Genomic DNA, 18,233 nt, shown 5'->3' with positions numbered 1-18,233 from the left:
CATGACAATGATGAGAAGGAACACCCCAGTAGTTGTAGTAAGGGTAAACTTAAAAGGAGAAGAAGAAAAAAAAAAATCAAAGAGTCGGTCGGGTGCCTGAGCACCTTTCAGATAACTAACAGCCTGGCAAGACATTTATTGGTCATATTGTAACCTGCACAACATCTGTGTGCCGCCTGTGTAAACATCATCAGGCCAAACAAAGCGCTTCTCCGTTTTCCGCATCCACCGCCGGACCTGACTTGCCTTTCTGTCCTGTGCAAAATATGCTTTTCTGCACTTGCTTTCGATGACCATTGCGTTCAATGGTCATACACAAAAAGTCTCAAGCACAAACAGGGACTCTTTCATTGCCTTTTTGCTGACAACACGACACCCAACCTCTCTACCCACTTTTTCCTGACATCAAACACAACCTCAGACCCAGTTCCCTAATGCACATGCTATTTTTAACTAAGCGTTTCTAATAAGCTGCTGGAAAGCTGTAAATTTTTCATATGCAAGCACATATTTCCTTTGTGAAAACACAGAAACACACTTATTTGGTGATTAGCGACTGACAGAGGGGAGGAAAGGAAGCCAGTGCGCTTGTATCAAATTGCACGCCTTTCAAAAAAGGAAGAGTCCTAATGCGAGGAGTCGTCTTCCTGCGCACACCAGGTACGGGTGAATTATTAATCGGCCAGCTCATTTTAGTGCTTTTTGTAGTGCTTTATTTTGATGTGCTAAAACATACTTTTAGCCATATTCAGTCAGGCATGCATATCATTATTTCTCCCATCAAAGAAAAGTGTCACCCTTTCAAAGAGCACAAACAACTCAGCCTCATTTAAAATAGAAAGTTTGAATATCAAAGATGGGGGGCTTCAAACGCTGATGAAGTTTTTTTCCTTTCTTTTAGTTAGTTATCTTAAGACACTTGACATACCAAAAAATAGCTATGCAAAAAGGTCTTGATTATTTTCCAGCTCTTAACCTAACGAGTGTAAATCAAAACATTCTGCAGACACAAAAAAAAAAATTGACAAGTGAGAAGAATCTAACCAGGCACATTCATGTGTTTAATGTCTCTCTTGTCTTGAATGCAGCACCTGCATGCATACCACAGTAAGATTGATTTTATGACATTGGCAAAAACAAATGTGCTGAACTTTAAAGTCAAATCAAATCACGGGGTGAAACGAATTCTTAAGTAATTCAAGTATCTTGATATTAAAAAAAATTCTTGAAGATCTTTTCTGCCTCGGATCCCTGTTTGGTGTCGTGAAGTCAAGCGAGCAGTAACAGTAACGATGCCACGATAGTGAGATGGCCAATATCGAAATAATATTTTCTCAAATGCAGTACATCAGGGTATGTTTTTATTTTGAAGCTGTTCTTGGCTGCGCGTGGTGGCTGACTTGACTTGTTGGATAGTCCAAATTCTCGCAAATCCCGCCTCTCAACAGTAAATATTTTCACGAGCTGATTAATTATCATTCTGTTGAATAAAAAAAAAAATTGCTTTTACTACAATCAACATTTTGTCTGTTTTCTGACATAACCCTGATGGGGTACTGTACAAACAAAGTGTGTGATCTTGTGTGTGTGAGTTTGCATGAAGGGGGCGGTGCTAAACACACACGTGTTACAACTAGCACCAAGAGCACACTTGCGGTCTGCCCCGAAAGAATGAGCTGTGATTGCAACTGCTCTCACTATGTTGTTGGACATCTGCTTCAGTTAGACAAAAGGCCTTATGTGCAGCACTATTCAGGTGCAGGGCCCCCCAATATTTCCCTGCTCCCTGCGCTACCTCAAGTGTGTGTGTTTTGGAAATATTGGCCTTACCTGGCCCTTTGGTGAGCTCCTTCTCCCCCCCACTTTCTCTGTCTTTGGTTTGGTCCTCCTGGTCTGTGGTGGTCTCACTAGCAGCCTCCACATCCTCACTCAGCTCTCCTGAAGGGGGAGGGAAGATGGGAAATGTAAATCACCAAGCCATCAGAATTGGTGGAGGCACTTAAAGGGACGGCAGCGTTTTGTTTCTATAGGTGCTCGCAACAATGGCATTTGCTGACACGCGGTTACGAGGCTTGCAAACAAAGAGGACACAATCTGCCGTCTGCTTTTGCTTCTCTACCTCAATTGGAAACATATTGAAAGACAAAAATCTATTTGTAAATATATAGTTTTTTTTTTTTTTTGGTGGGTGGGGGTCAACTTAATTTTATTTCATTGTGAAGCATCTTGCCTGGGTAAGACCAAAATACATTGTGTCCCCCCGCTGCTAACTACACACTCTCCATCCTATTTTATATATTGGGGGGGAAAAAACACATCATGAATATTTAGAACTCTCAGGGATGCAACCCCTTTTACTTTATTTCAAGTCAAAGGCAGAAATCCCTTGTAACCACCTTAAAAGCCTCCGCTCGATATATCTGACCATTTAGGTTGCGTCGAAGTCTAAACAATGGATATCCAATAATGCTGTTTGTAAGTAACACACAAAGGAAAAGATAGTGAAAACAGATAATAAAAAGACCATCAATCACCTTTATTTCCCTCCAGTGCCCCTTGAACATCCCCCTTGCCTGTAAACTTTGTTTAAAAGTAGCGCGACACTGAGCGCAACAGCATTGATCCGACAACAGTAAACTAGGCCGCGTGGTCAATAGGCCTTATCAGTTATTACACAAGTCAGCTAATTCTCAGCAAATGTGCTTAAATGCTCTTTAGAAAATGCTTTCACGCTCAGGTCCCGACACTACGAGCTATTGACGTATTGACGACCTTACAAGAGCCATACCGAAATATCCTGTTCAAGTATTCTGCCCCGCAGCCATCACATGGCCTGCCCGATTCAGCTCGCCACATGACTACCCGCAGCAAAAACCACTTTTATGATCTTACATTATCCCCGCCGCTCACTGTTTATCCCGTTTGTGGTCGAGCACTATGCGCACACATGAAGAGGGGCCGACGTCAAGATTGCTTTGACACACATATACGTATAGATTGTAAATAAATGTTGCTGCAAAAGATGCCTGACAAAGGACATCTATAATGCCTTCGCTTCCTCTTATGATGAACCGCTCAACAATGAGTGGAATGAATGAGTTTGTATGCTTTGTTTAACAGCATTCAGTGTAGCCCTCTTCTTAAATCATACGTATATAATATTTTTCTTTTCAAATATAAACACAAAGAAACTCACTGAAGAACATTGTTATAGGGGCTCCACACTTAGTCTGCAAGTGCGTATGTGGCTTTCTAAGAAAGCACAAGAGAAGGAAAGAATTTTGACGTGAACCCGATCATAGGCCACAGTATAAAAAAAAAAATAAAAATCAGTATGTACATACAACTGATGTCTATGAAGAATGCTGTTCACTTCGCAAAATGTACCGTAAATGGCGAACATGGCACTTCCTGTGTTGTGCTCTAATTACGAAAGACAAAGCTCACCACTTGCAGTAAGCAAGTTGCTAACTAAGTGACTTCTACTACTAAACATCACACGACCAGAAGCATTTGTTGCACACTGTCGCAGGCACATCACCAAAAAATATTGGCGTGTTACGATAATACTACATATTATTGGTTTTAATCTTTATTTTTAGTGAGGCGGCGTGACCACAAATGCTCAAGTAATGATTGGCCTCTTATTGGTTGTCTGCCTCGGGGGCAGTGGTTTCTTCCTAAAATTATTTCCCAGATTTTTTTTTAGTACAGTAAAATCCCAATGACTATTTTAAGAAATATGACCAGTATTTTTTTTTTAAGAAACTGTTTGGATGGATGTTTACTGAATCATTACTTTTCCGTTTTCTACTATACAATGCTTCGGTTACGTGTCCAAGGCCAAGCACTAAATGTATCCAGTGCAGCTCATCCTCAGTGAGAGAAGCAGATCTTAAATATGCCTTCCAAACAAGACTACTTCAATTTTCCCAGAATTAGGAAACCGCACAGCTGCACGGCTGCTAAGATTACAAAATAATCCCCAGGTACATTTTTAAGGGGGGTGGGGGCTGTGCCAATTTTTTTTATCCATAGTGACACTCGTAGTGGGACTAATGTTCCACCTCTACATTATTCTACATTTTGCACACATATGATATATTTTAACATTACAATGATAGACAGCCGATGCATGAATGCATTTCCCTTTAGACTTCCTGCACATAATGCTCACATGATTAATGTTCCCCTTTGTTTTTGATACAGTACCTACACTGACCAGGCATAACACATGTAACACAAAATCTGCCTTTCAAGAGACAATAATACTCAATTTTAAGCAATATTTATTAAAGAGATGTGGAAAAAAAATCCGCATGATACAAGAGCCACATTTTTAGAACCATTTCTCATATCATACAGTATTAGTTCTACAAGACTGTAAACTATAATCATGATAAACACTTAGTTTTGTTAATCATTAATATCTCTCTATGAAAGGCAGCTTTTTGTTATACCAAACAACCTTGGTACACACAACCCAGAGTGACATCTATTTTTTTTAATTCAATTCCATTACCTGCATTATGTACATGTTTAAGTGAAAAACTAATTTAGAAATGGCTCAAATCTAGTGGTAGAAGAAAAAATGATTAAAGCTACGCAGACCATAATTAATGAAAGGTCAAAAGTGGCCTGAGAGTAAAAACGGCAACAGAATGAAAACGGTAACAACGCAGCCCGAGAACAAGTGAGACAGCAGCACTCAAAGCTATGGCAGCAGGCCATTTGTAACCCAAATTTGGGATATGCAAAGACCAATAGCCTGAAGGTTGTCTTGTAATTAATTGTCTTCATTAACCACCCTAATACAACGATATGAAGCACTTCCATTAATCTAATCATGCGGGCTGAATAAACTCATGGCTGACACACAGATTACACTCATTTGTTCCAAGCAGACAGGATCAGATTTGCTCTGCCACTCACTCAATGGGGACAGTCCACAAACGCACACACACACACACACACACACACGCGCACACACACACACACGCGCACACACACACACACGCGCACACACACACGCGCACACACACACAGATGCACGTGCACACTCCCTCTTCCAGACATCTCACAGCTTTTCTTGCCCTTGTGAGTGCAGGGGCTTAATCAGACCCATAGGTGTCACTCTTTACAAGCCGGGAGAACTCACGCACACTAATGAGGTGCACAGAGGAAGTGGGGGGGGGCACCAAAAGAGAAAGAGAGAGAGAGAGAGAGAGAGAGAGAGAGAGAGAGAGGGAAGACCGAAGTAAAGGAGGGAAGAGAATAGCAGAAGAAATGTTTGGAGATGACAAAAGCAGATGCTATGCAAAGGACGTGCGTAATCTAAAAAAAAACAAAAAAAAAAACAACAATATTACCTTCATGATGAGCGGGAACAGGGAACAGCCTTGCCCCCCCAACACACACACACACACACACACACACACACACACACACACACACACACACACACACACACACACACACACACACACACACACGCAAGAGCAGTGATTACACTGACGCTAATCAGACTGACAAGCACAAACGTCCCTAATAAATAATTGATGGTAACCACTGCACTTTCCAGTATTCCTTCCCAGACTGTGGAGAAGAAGAGCAGCAAGTAATAATAGTCAGTCTAAATATCTTTCACTAGGTCAGGCTCCTCCCTCCGTGCTCTCGGCCTCGGCAGACGACACGGCCGTGATGCCGGCTGACTTTCTTGACAGAGCGGAGAAACGCGGTCCTACCTGAGCTGAGAAGGGCCGTGGCGCTTCCAGAAAACACTGGCTGCATTTACAAAGGCGAAATGAGTTGTGTTTCATTATTATCAGTGAGGCTGCTATCATTTTAACCAGATGTCACCTAACCCTAAGTGCTGTCTAACTCAGAGGTGAGCTTCCACTGCTTTATCCAAACCTAGACAGCTTCTTTTTTTCTCCTTTTAGCACAACACCGTCGGATAAAAAGCGATCTTATTTCACAGTTCATAGACCCTCTCTCGCTCTTTTTTTTAATCCCCTTTGCACCCCCCAATCTCTCCATGATGCCTTGCACCCCTTTCCCCGTATCAAAGTTGTCCTGACTTCGGACTTGAGGGTGCGAAATGGAAGTGACAGGAGGGGCAGCGAAGGACAATGAGACACAGGAGCCATGCTGAGGGCTTTCATGCATTGTCCTCATATCAGCACCTCAGCACCCACATATGAAACATGACCACTCCTCCCAATCGGAACCCCCCGCCCCCCGAAGTGTTCATGTTGTCCATAAACTCAGGGCTCTCAGAGCAAACCACAATAGGCTTTTGTGTGGCCAAGTTAAATTTAGAGACACAACCAATATTTTTTGGACACAGATTCTAATATTTGGCAGAATAAAATCCAGACAAATGATTAATTGGCCAATTAATAATGAATCTCATTAATATAAAAACGTTTTGGTCTATTGTTGGGTCTGTGTTGATGTGTTAAAAAATACTCTCTTGTAGTCAGACAAATACTACAGGACAAAGTATTGTTACAATATAAAGTCACTACTGACTAATTAAATCAGTCAGCCCTAGTTCAAATTAGCAGAGAACCTTACATAATGGACAAATGTCTTGTGATGACACCCCTCACCATTAAAACTTCATTCGTCATCTTACCAAATTATTTTTGGACAACTATGTAGTGACAGTTTGGGGAGTCCCCTTTTTCTGTTCCCTGGGTGTCGAAGAAACTAATGGATATGACCTACAGTGATCTAGAGCAGAAATGCTGAGTCAGGAAACACGTCACAAGTGCCATCCGGTAGAAAGTCTTGCCAGACAGCCCCCGTGGGTGTCCCAATATGTTTGGCCATCGAGTGCAAAATGAGGAATGCCGCGTTTAAAACAAGTCAGATTTGCGGATACTCGTCACTCTGTCTCCCACGCTTTTTTTTTTCACAGAAAGGAAAGAAGCTACTTCAGCGCTGCTGGTCAATGTTACGTGTTAGATTCCTGACCTGTCTATTGAGGAGGGGGGGCCACGACGCAGGCACGCATGCAGGCGGGCATCTCTCTCTCGCTGCTGGCCCTGCTGTGACCTCAAGATCTAAATGTGAATGAATACTTTGTGTCTCCATGCGGCCGAGGCGAACGAAGGGGAGGGAGGCAGGGAGGGAGGAGCCTCACAAGATGGAGGAGGGGTACGAGGGTTAGGGCAGCTAATAACTAAAACAACTTTAAAGGGCAAGTTAATCACAAACAGCAGCCATAGCTCACACCGACTCCCCCCGCTCTCCCCACGAGAGCACCACAGGTCTTCAACCCAAAGCTCATGTTGAGCCCCCAGTGTCCATAAATCTAATTTAGCGCAACTGTAAGGTGCTTTTTGAGTTTGCCTTTGCATTGCTATGAATACAACAAGATTTTCACAACTATTGTGACTCAGTAAGATGCAGTTATATTAGTTGTTCTTCACAGTAGAAAAAGAAAATTTGACTGAAAAAGAAAATATACTCTGCCTACGTGTGTTGCTGCACCGTTTGTGTTCAAATCTAAGCTTTACAATAAACAACAACTGGGAGTTCCAAAATACAGATAGACAATAAGAATTGGTCGTCACAGGGTTCATACAGTTTATTATGGCCAAGTTGATTTCAAGAATTTTTAATGGCATCTAAAATTAAATATAAGACCAACTTCAGTCATTTGATAAATACTTTTTAATCAGGTTAACGTATTTTGAGATGTGAGACTATCATAAAATCTATTCAAAGATTAATTTAAGACATTTTAATGCCAATTCAGGCCTTATTCTTAGATTTATAGATTCAGTGACTGCCATAATAAAGTGCTAGCATTTCAATTTTTTTGCAAAAAAACAAAACAAAAAGCCAAACAATGGCTCCTATCTTGAAAAACTCAAGTCGAGTCACTTGTATCTCAAGATGCTGCTGTTCTTTTTCAAATGAAGAGCTGTTAGTTAGCACCGAGCAAGATGAATTTGATATTTTCCCCTAAAGTGGTGTGTCTCTCATGGGAAATATCGCTAATTAGAAATAGTTCACCATAATGGCATGTTTAGATACATTACCCCCCCCCCAAAAAAAGTGAGTGGCGCTCTACTTCTCTTTGTGTTGAGTGATGAAGGAGAGAAGGATCTAGGTTAATGCGGCTGCACAGGGAGTGCGCATTCAGGGACTGCTCACTCGTCTGCCCCGCCACACACGCATACACACACACACACACACACACACACACACACACACACACACACACACACACACACACACACACACACACACACACACACACACACACGCACACGCACACGCACACACGCATACACAAAACGGTGAATTCCTTGAATGTCCGCTCACTAACAAATATTATGTCCACAAAGGGGGATGCTGGCTGTACTTTTGCCAGTTGTAAGATGTGAGACTAAAAGCCTGCATGGGGGCAAAAGCATCACTGGCCGCTGCTCTTCCATCTACTCTGCCCGAGGGACAATGTCCCGCACAAAGGGTCATTCTGGCTGCATGCCACCCCTCCCATGCACGTTTGCGGTCGTTCTCTTATGCCTCCTCTGAAATCACCCTCCTTTTATTCATGCATCTTTTTCTCTCCCTCTCCATCCCGTTCACACTACAATGCCTTCACCTATTTGCAGCTATTCAATAGAACCTTACAGAATTGGGGGGTAGGGGTGAAGGGGTGTCTGGCAAGAGAAAAAAAAAGCCGCTGTCATGAAGGGCAATCACATCAAGTTTGAAATATTCACCAGTGGCTTGGAAAATGCGATGGTACAGTTATGACAGGCGAACAGGCCACTCTCACCCCCCACCTCATCACACACCCGCCCTCCCCATTCAGGGCAGAAGCACAGTGGACACTCTGAATATGTATAGTCCGGAAAATGTATTGATTTTTAATTTGGCAACAACTACCAAAAAAAAAAAAGACACACTCATGCACAAAAATCACATAACCTGAAACTGTCACAACTCTTTTGTTCATTTCTCATCTCTCCTGATGTTTGGCTTTTGCCACAAAGTCTCTTTAATTACCAGGTACAGCCCGCTTCAGAGCCTCCCCTCCACTGAGGCACAGCCGCATACAGCCTGCTGGGCTTAACAAGACAGCCCACATCTATTATATATGACATACACCCAGCAGCTTTTGTCTCATATCTGACTAATAAGCGCGCCGAATATGACTATACCCACTGTTTGTTTTGCTATTATACACAAGGTATACCTGCTTACGCGGGAGGAAAACTTGACAATTAAAAGTGCAGACTGCTGCGAGAAAAGTAACACTTGTAAGTATTGTGTATTGTATTCATTGTTCAAAGAGACCAACAATTACAAGGTTTTACCAATCAGTTAATCTGTCGATTATTTTATTTTCAATTAATCTATGAATTATAAAAATTGTGAAAATCACATTTGTAATTGCCATCCCTTTTTCCAAAACAGCAAATTATTTCAGTATTTAATATTATTTAATGGTGCATAAAATGTAAAAATATAAATAGACTAACTGCGTTAGTTTTCACATCCGTCAGAAAATTACCAAAGATGATGATCAATGTGTTTCACTACGACAACAATAACGTCACCAACAATCATAATAATTAACAGATTTGGAGCAATTGCCATTTTGAGTTTAACCTGCTATTCTCATAACAAACTCCTGCGATCGATCATTCAGCCAACATACGCGTGCGTGTGTACACGCAAACGTGGATGTGTGTGTCCATTAACAGGTGCTTATCTGTTTATCTCCACTTTTAGGCAGCACAGACCAATAGAGAGGACTGCGCCGACTGAAAAAGATCTCTGCCTGTCGATTTATTGAATGCATCATTTGCATATCTTTGTAGTACATCCATCTGCCCGTGGACTGTTGTGGAGGTATTAGCAGAGAAAATCAATGTTGCCATGGCGGGGCGTATGTAAGCACCCAACCTGACGCGTGTTAGGTGTCCGTCTGGCGGCTCTCGCATTGAGCTTATTAGCATACTGGGCCAGTCATTCAGTGTTTGTAAACTCACAAGTAAACACACAAGTTTCTCAGTATGCCGGCCCATAGTGTGCTGCTTTGGTCATCCCGCCCGCCTGATCTGCAGCCGTGGGCCCGACAGGCTGTTTGTTTATGAGAGCGTACGCTGAGATAAAAGAGACTCGGCTGAGTTATGAATATCAATTTTGCTAATCAATTTAATTTCAAATATAGCGCATCATTGATGTCTGTTTGCTCTCCAAACTTTAACAACTTGCTAAGTGGAGATTTTCAATGATACAAGTGGAGGAGAAGTGGAGGATGAGAATTTAACTTTTTACCTTAGCCAAGGAGCATTTTTACCACTCTTTGTTTATAAGGGGAGAAAACCACTGCTGAGGTTGGACAAAGTGTATTATTAGGACTGCAATGAAAAAAACTAAAATACGAGAAAAAAACAAACAAGTAATGCTGTGAGAATACAGTTATAATATCATGAGGATAAAACCAATACAAAACTGGAGTAGTAATAATACAAAAGAAAGCCAAAATACCCCACCAAACCTGTCTGCTAAAATGCCAACTTTTTTATTTATCGATCTATTTATTTATTCATTTACTTACTTGCATGTGAGTATTTTTCATCTTAATGTGTTGCTCCACCGTGAATTCAAATATCCATTGCTTTGTTAGCCAGTCTATGGTGTTTCTCATCAAATGTTAGCATTAAGCTATCTGATGTTACAGTAAAAATCTCCGCAATTGACTTCAAATTGTTCAATGTGACCCAAACTCCAATTAGAGAAGTAAATAGCCTGAAGCCACCTTCTTGAAGAGTTTTTTTTTACTATCGGACAAATAAAGGTTTGGCTCGTAAGCCAAAGCAAAAAAAAAAAATGTCTGTATGTCTCCTCGCAGTTCAAAAAAGCCAACAGTCAACTCACCTGTATCTCAAGGAACCACTATACTGCTTTGGGAGATAAAATCGCAGAAGCACTCTTTTTTTCTGGACAAACTGTAGGCATATACAGGAAATGGGTGTCTATGAAGTTTAGTGTTCCCAATTAGGATGGTTTGGCCTTGGTGGAGGTCTGCGCTGTATTCGTTACATCGCACAGGGAGGCATATAATGGATATATGGTACATTTTTCTCCGGGAGAATGGAGTGGATAAACTGGGCAACCTTTCTTCTAACAAGCACCCTTGCTGGTTGCTCATAGCTAATTGCTAAAGAAATCCAATGATTACACTGCACAGGCACTTAAACCATCCACGAGAGTGCTCGCACTTAGTGAAAAAAAAGCTCTCCCTACCTCTATCTATTTCTAATACAAATCAAACACGGGGGCTTTCTTTCACCATTTGTCTTTCTTTCGGTTCCTCTTTGCATAGCCCATCCATTACTTTCACATGAAATATGAAAAGGCAATATCCTTTCTGTGTTTGTACTGAAGCGTAATGCGATTGTGTTGTCATTTATAAGAAATAATCGCAAACCTCTCTTTCATTTTCCAGTTCAAATAACCATGAAAAATTAGCCTTCGATGTCAGGGAGGACAACAAAGGGATGCACACAGACTATTGCTTCACCACTGCGCTTGACATTTCTCCTTAATAGGAAACCGTCTGGTTGTTCCTATCTTGCCTTTTCAATCTAACCTCTTTTTTTTTTTTTAAACCCAATTAAGAAGCTCTGTACTCAGATCTTTGTAAATGTTTCCTTCATTTTTTATTCATTGTGGAGGGTCTGGAGGTTAGGAAGGATATGGAGTGGATTACAATACTCTGGCCCTGCTCATTAGCACCCTTGCCACAGTCCGCTAATGGCCACTGTCGGAGCGAGACGTCACCAGACGAGCGCTACAAGCCCTCCGTCGCTGTGACTACCGTCCGGTAGCCTGACGGATAAATAATTCAAAAGCCATCAGACGCCCTGGTTGCCCCAAAAACACACAGCCAAGAGCCAGCTTGCGCAGGCCTCCCTCACTGATCGGAATTTAGTCCTCACACATGATGTACAGCCAAATGTCAGGACAGACAATTGTACTTTGTCGTAGTCAGAGGATGTTTTTCATTGGCAGAGATCTTTAGTTTTAGTGAGCGCAGCAAAGTAATGGTAATTGCTAAGTGTGCCGCTGCCATTAAAACCTTAAAAGGCTGGTTGTTTTCCACTGTAATTATGTACGAAATGATCAACTTTGCAGTGCAATTAGGTGATGTAATTATGTTTTGGACCAAAGAATGGAGAGAATGAAAACAACCTAAATATCACTCCGATATTTTTTATGTGCTTTAAAGTCCTTAGTAAGTCAAATATTTATGGCATGTTGGCTCTGCTGCTGAAAATGTTGATTTACACTCACAGATAAGGTCATGGGTTCGTATAAGTGCATTATTGTGGTAGAACTGAATTGCACCATTCTGAATAATTCTACTATCAATTGAACACCCTTGCGTTGTTTCTGCAGGTGTTCCTAATGTTGTGGTTTGTGTTGCTCACCTTCACCACTATTCGCATATTTACAGCTTCTTGATTTCATCTTTGTGTATGCCTCGTGATGCATATAATGAAATTTTCTCTGAAAAGGCTAATGAAAAAGACTTGCATCATGCAATTAGCTGCTCCTTAATTCCTTTCTGGTAATGTATTAATTCATTATCAAAATAATTGTGTCTGGATTATTTATTTATTTGCTTGATTATGCGAGCTTAAACTACAAAACAGACTCAGAGGCAGGTGGCGGGCATCCACTGTAGCAACTTCACCGTCACCGTTTTGGTTCTGCTTTTCTTGGTGGTATTTTCAGCTTTAATTTGGAAGCCAATCTGCTTTAGGCTTTCAGTTTCACCTGAGATTCAAAAATGCCCCTGAACGACACTTGACAAAACACGCCTACACCATTCATTGCGTATGAGGGGCTTCTTTTTTTCCTATCTGCTCTTTTTAGTTTTATTAAATGACTAGTTGTACCACTTCAGAGGAGCGTACCCTCTCACAGCAGGTCATATTTGCTTACTCTCTAAGCACAATTTGATTGAAGCCAATTCTGAGAGGATCCAACAGTCCGAAAGACAAACAGGCCAACGTTCTCGTGCTTTAAACAAGATAAGTTATCGTCCCCTGATTCTTCATGAGCACACCACGATGCAGTGGAAGTGGGCCGAAAAACTCTCCGAGGTTTGGAACGGTGCTGCCCGCTGTGCTGCTCTCCAGAGGAACAGACTTGGAGTGATTACAGTTAAACTCAGTTATCTTTGGCTAAGCCACAGGAGAGGCAGAGTAAAAGACAGTAAAGGGAAAAAATAACTGATGATGTGGCTTAAACATGAACCGTCTGTTTGAAAACACACAAGCCAACTACTTCTGTTCTTCCAATGTGATCCATATTACATCTTGATATATAGACCACCTTTTGCATATGTCTGACTTTCGTCTTCAATGGAATACAAGACCAATCTGTACCACTTTTGGGTCTGATGGAGAACTGGTCTGGTTTATTTAACGAGTGCGAGCGCTGTGTGCGACGCTCAAGTACGGTATGCTTTCCTGACTGCAGCGCAGTTAGTTGTAAGCAAGACTGGATATAATCATTCCTTCTTTCACTTGTAAAGATAACCACCATCTTAAACCCAGACACACTGAGCAATGCAGCCAAAACAAACTAAAGTATTTATTTATTTATATATTTATTTATTTTGAACCACAAAAGCATCGAGCGGTTGACAAGGAAGAAGCGGATTTCCACAAATGGTGGACATTTTGAGAGGCTGCATGCACCCGCAACAGCGACTCTCCACTCTTTGCTTTCTAGCCACAGTTGCTGACTGCCTTAGATAACAGGAATAAACAGCACGACTCAAAATAGACCACTAAGTTAAACTCCACATCTTATTATGCTTGCTCATAAGCACAATGCCCTGACAGTTAGTTAGATGTCTGCTTACGCAATAGAACCATCAGTCCACCTAAAATTGTGTTCATTCATTTCCTGCTTAATCCAGGTTAACAACAACAAAAGATATATGTATAGATATATGTTTGTATATGACAGGGTGGTTATATACCCTGTCATATAGAAACACATTTTGAAATACCTGTACCATGTTCAAAAACATTTCCTCCACCAATTAAGTGCAGCGCCAACAATAGCAATGTTGCCAGAACATCTTAAAGATCTTAAACTAGACCATTGAAAACCACCAAGTGTGGCATAGACTCATTCGTCCTGCACACACTGCTGCAGGAGACGATATTATTAAAGTGAATTTCAAAATGCCCTTGGATTCTCGAGTGGAAGCCAATTAAAAAAGCTTTGCAACATCCATTTTGAGCCGAGTGAACAGGTATGAGCAGGGAAGGGGGGGGGGGGGGGGGTAGCAATTTGATGGATGCAGCAGTGGAGGCGAGAGATTGCTCAAGCAGGTGCTGTGCCCGATTTGCACCGTCAAATCACTGCACTCAATGGCTTTTTAATTCATGCACATTGTGGAACCTTATATTTAAGGTAACTTCGACTTGAATGAATCTCACATCGGCAGCATTTGTGAAATGTATTTTTTTTTCTCTACCTTCCTAGTGTTGGTGCTGACCAGGCACATAGACATGGAAATGAGAACTTATTTCCAATTCTAACCTCTATAAGGCATTGTGAGGGATTAATAACCGCTACCCTGTGGCTATGCTTTCCTGTTTTTTATTGCATGCACGACGTTTTTTTTTACAGCAGGTCATTCACTCATTAGTCAGACTTGGGAGAGTTTGGGGTAGAAGCCTAATAAGACACTAAATTAATTATTCATTTGTGCTGCTGATGTTGTTGGGTGCTGCATGGGGCCTAACTAACAGAGGACGGCCTCAGGAGGACTGCTGGAATAAACACTTTGGACAAATTGTACAATGTTGGTGTCAGTAAAGCAGGGAAAGGTAAACACTAATCACCAAACTCATCGTTAAAACAAGCCGCGAACAATAATGTGGCCCTGTGCGCATTATTGCTTTCTCCCCTGTGAGCGGATCCAGCATCCCAATGCTCCATCATGCCCTCAGAGTACAGAAAGCCATTGGAACGTGAATGAAACCAGCATCGTTGCTTCAGCCAGAACCATTGGCCTCCTGAGAAAGCTGTGATAAGAATTCATTTCTTCCTATTATGTGCGCTTGTCTGTTGCCTCAGTTCATCAGTCCAGTGCAACCAAGTCAATGCAAGGCCCTGTAATGAAGCAGTCAGATGCAGGCTGCTTGTCTGGGCCGGCCACTGCATTCCCAGCTCACGGGCCCGAGCTCCCAGTGCAGGCTGCGGGTTGAGGCAACATGGACACAGTCTGCACGCAGGCATTAATTCAAGACCTCGTCTTCCATTGAGCGGTGGATAAGCTGCTCTTACGTGTGCTTCACACCAGGTTTGCCGCGTCCTGTGGGCACGGAGAATCATCCACTTTCAGAGCTCCATTAGTTCAAACAAGCTCCTATATTTCCGCTAAACCAGTAAATCTGGTTGCTGTGGGATTCCACATTCAGATTACCAGTGGAAGTGGTCGGATGGAGAAACTTCTATCCACCGTCTCCACTCTCCTTATTGCCACCTCTTACAGAGCTTCAACATGTGGAAACTATTAAGAGGATTTGATGAGAGGAATGTATGTGTTGAAGCTTAAGCTGCGCCTCAAAGTAGAGGATTCCGTGTCTCATTTGTTTTATATTGCAATGGAAGTTTCTTTTCAAATTAAAAAGAGAAACTTTTTTGATCTCACTTATATTGTTATTTCTACCTTCAGGTGATGGAAATGGCTTAAATGTTGATCATATGAGGGTTGTGGACAATCACTGTTTGACAAGATGAAAGTCACGGAGTGCTGTAGAAGACATTTACAAATTGTAGATGCATGTCATTCCGAGAAAAAAAAAAGACTCATGTCACCCCCTACAAGAGCTGACAGAAAAAGCAGCTGCTCAGCTGACACGAAGCACCGGGCAGGAGTGTAGGTCACCGTTTTAAGATTTGAAAACAAACACCAGAATCTTAAAATCAACTCGAAAGTGTAGAGGCAGCCCCTGGCTGGAGATCCCAACAGGAGTTACTGTATGTGCTCCCTCTTACACGTTCCAGTTAAGGATGGGAAATTGACTCAAGTGTCCCCTTTTGCAGCCTCACATCTGACCTGCGACCAGCTTCGGCAAAAAACCCTATGGCTCCATTCTACATGACAGCAGCTCCTTAACAAGCAGCAGTCATTAACCTCAGGAGCAGGCAGCTGCCATGTGATGTAGTACACTCGGCCCACTGCAGAAGGGCCCTATTGATCCCAGACATACTTGGTGCCTTCCTGGATGTCTCTAATCAATATGCAAATTGCCCACGGCATCGATTCAATATTAATTTTCAATTAGGGAATTCTCAGTGGGTCTTGAGGGGTCAATACAGATGTATTCAGAGCAACGGCTTAAGCAAGTTGCAGGCATTGACGTTCCTCTGCCCAAGACAACTTACTTACTGTTTATTTAGCCTGCCCAGCTGTACGTCCTGATTAAGGCTTCAAGTAACAGGCCGAGAGACAGATGGGCCTTTCCGCACTATCCCAACTAATAAGTCATCATCTCACACTTAGTTCAGTTTCGCTGTCTTGTTTAGTCTGCTACTTAGGGAACGCTTAAAGCTATAAGAGTGTTTTATTCAAATATCGCTAATATATACGCCTACGGGCAGACAGTTTAAATAGAAACCAAGATGCATCTTTTTATTATACAATAGCAATATATTTTAAATGAGTCTACATAATTAATTTAAACACCAATTGAAGCGATTAGAGAAGGATATAAGTGACGACTAAGCACAAGCGTTTCCAAAATCAGACAAACTAAAACTGTCACATACTTAATCATCTTTCTGCTGTAACAAAAGGCAGGGAAAACCTGTGTCATAATTGTGCCATGATGCTACAACGCTTGAAACTGAATTACAACAATGAATGTTTGTATTTCAGGCATGGACAACCCCTACTCTAAATAACTCACCATAAAACAATAGACGGCTTATAAGCCGTCTATTGTTTGTCAATCAAAAAGCATTGCTGGTTGTCACTCGGCTCTGACTCACTGTCAAGTTATGTGTCGCAACTGTCAAGGCAATCAGGTTCTTGTAGCTTTGGACTTTTGCCATCAGCGTTTATCAGCACAAAAAGAACTCTAATATTTATAATCATAGATATAATTGTACATACTTAACCAAATACAAGTGGAAGGGATTTAGCCAGCTATTCAGATGTATTGTGTACGGTCATAATAGAACAAAGCATGAATGAAATTGCAAATAAAAGCAATACAGTCCTGACTTAAAGAGCCGTAAAGGAGATAAAACCAGCGAGGACAAAGATAACCTGGCCTTACTTGCTGCAGATACACTGCCAAGGTAATTGGTTTGGGGATAACATTAATTACCACATTGCTCATTAATGGCCAACGCCTTTATTGGTTGCATTGATCAGCAGGACCTGTTAGCCATCATCCTAAGCAATGGTGGATATAACAAGCTTACATATTGGCATACCAATTAATGCAATCAATTCCTGTCTAGATGTTGCTATTATCCTTGTCTACCCACCCCATTACAATTGCGCCTTGTTTCTCATATATTAACTTCGCAGTAAATGTCACAAAAAAAATCTGCAAAGCACAGTAGAATTGAAACACCTATTCAAGTAGAGTTTTTTCAAGTTTAATTTGTGTTTGCGGCGGCTCTGTGTTGCACTGGTTAGCACGACCGCCTCACAGTTAGGAGGGTGCGGGTTCGATTCCATCTCGGGCCCTCCCTGTGTGGAGTTTGCATATTCTCCCCGGGCCCGCGTGAGCTTTCTCCGGGCACTCCGGTTTCCTCCCACATCCCAAAAACATGCTTGGGAGGCCGATTGAGCACTGCAAATTGTCCCTAGGCGTGAGTGCCAGTGCGAATGGTTGTTCGTCTCTGTGTGCCCTGTGATTGGATAGCAACCAGTTCAGGGTGTCCCCCGCCTACTGCCCAATGACTGCTGGGATAGGCTCCAGCACGCCCGCGACCCCCGTGAGGACAAGCGGTATAGAAGATGGATGGATGGATGAATTTGTGTTTGTGATGTGTTCGGCCTTAGCATTTCCAAGATATGTCCACCCACTGAGTGTAGGTGATGCAGCTCGGATTAAAAAAAAATACTTTTGCTTTACCTCTAACTTAATAGGTAAACCTTACTTGTCTCACAAGCCCTTGTCACAGAGCAACGTGCCATGACAAAGTGG

The 18,233-nt window shown here is 42.0% G+C and overlaps 1 protein-coding gene across 6 annotated transcripts in view; it reads right to left on the bottom strand.

Annotated features, from left to right (window-relative positions):
* The window catches only part of zfhx3 (zinc finger homeobox 3), a 217,061-nt gene that overhangs the window by 21,570 nt on the left and 177,258 nt on the right, over positions 1-18,233 (bottom strand). For all 6 annotated transcript variants that reach the window (XM_037247285.1, XM_037247283.1, XM_037247284.1 and 3 more), the window contains one exon: positions 1,831-1,938. In XM_037247285.1, the coding sequence (XP_037103180.1) occupies positions 1,831-1,938 (108 nt within the window). The remainder of the gene's footprint in view (positions 1-1,830; positions 1,939-18,233) is intronic.

The sequence above is a fragment of the Syngnathus acus genome, chromosome 3, assembly GCF_901709675.1.
Source record: "Syngnathus acus chromosome 3, fSynAcu1.2, whole genome shotgun sequence".
NCBI lineage: Eukaryota > Metazoa > Chordata > Actinopteri > Syngnathiformes > Syngnathidae > Syngnathus > Syngnathus acus.
This window is presented reverse-complemented; position numbering and strand designations above follow the sequence as displayed.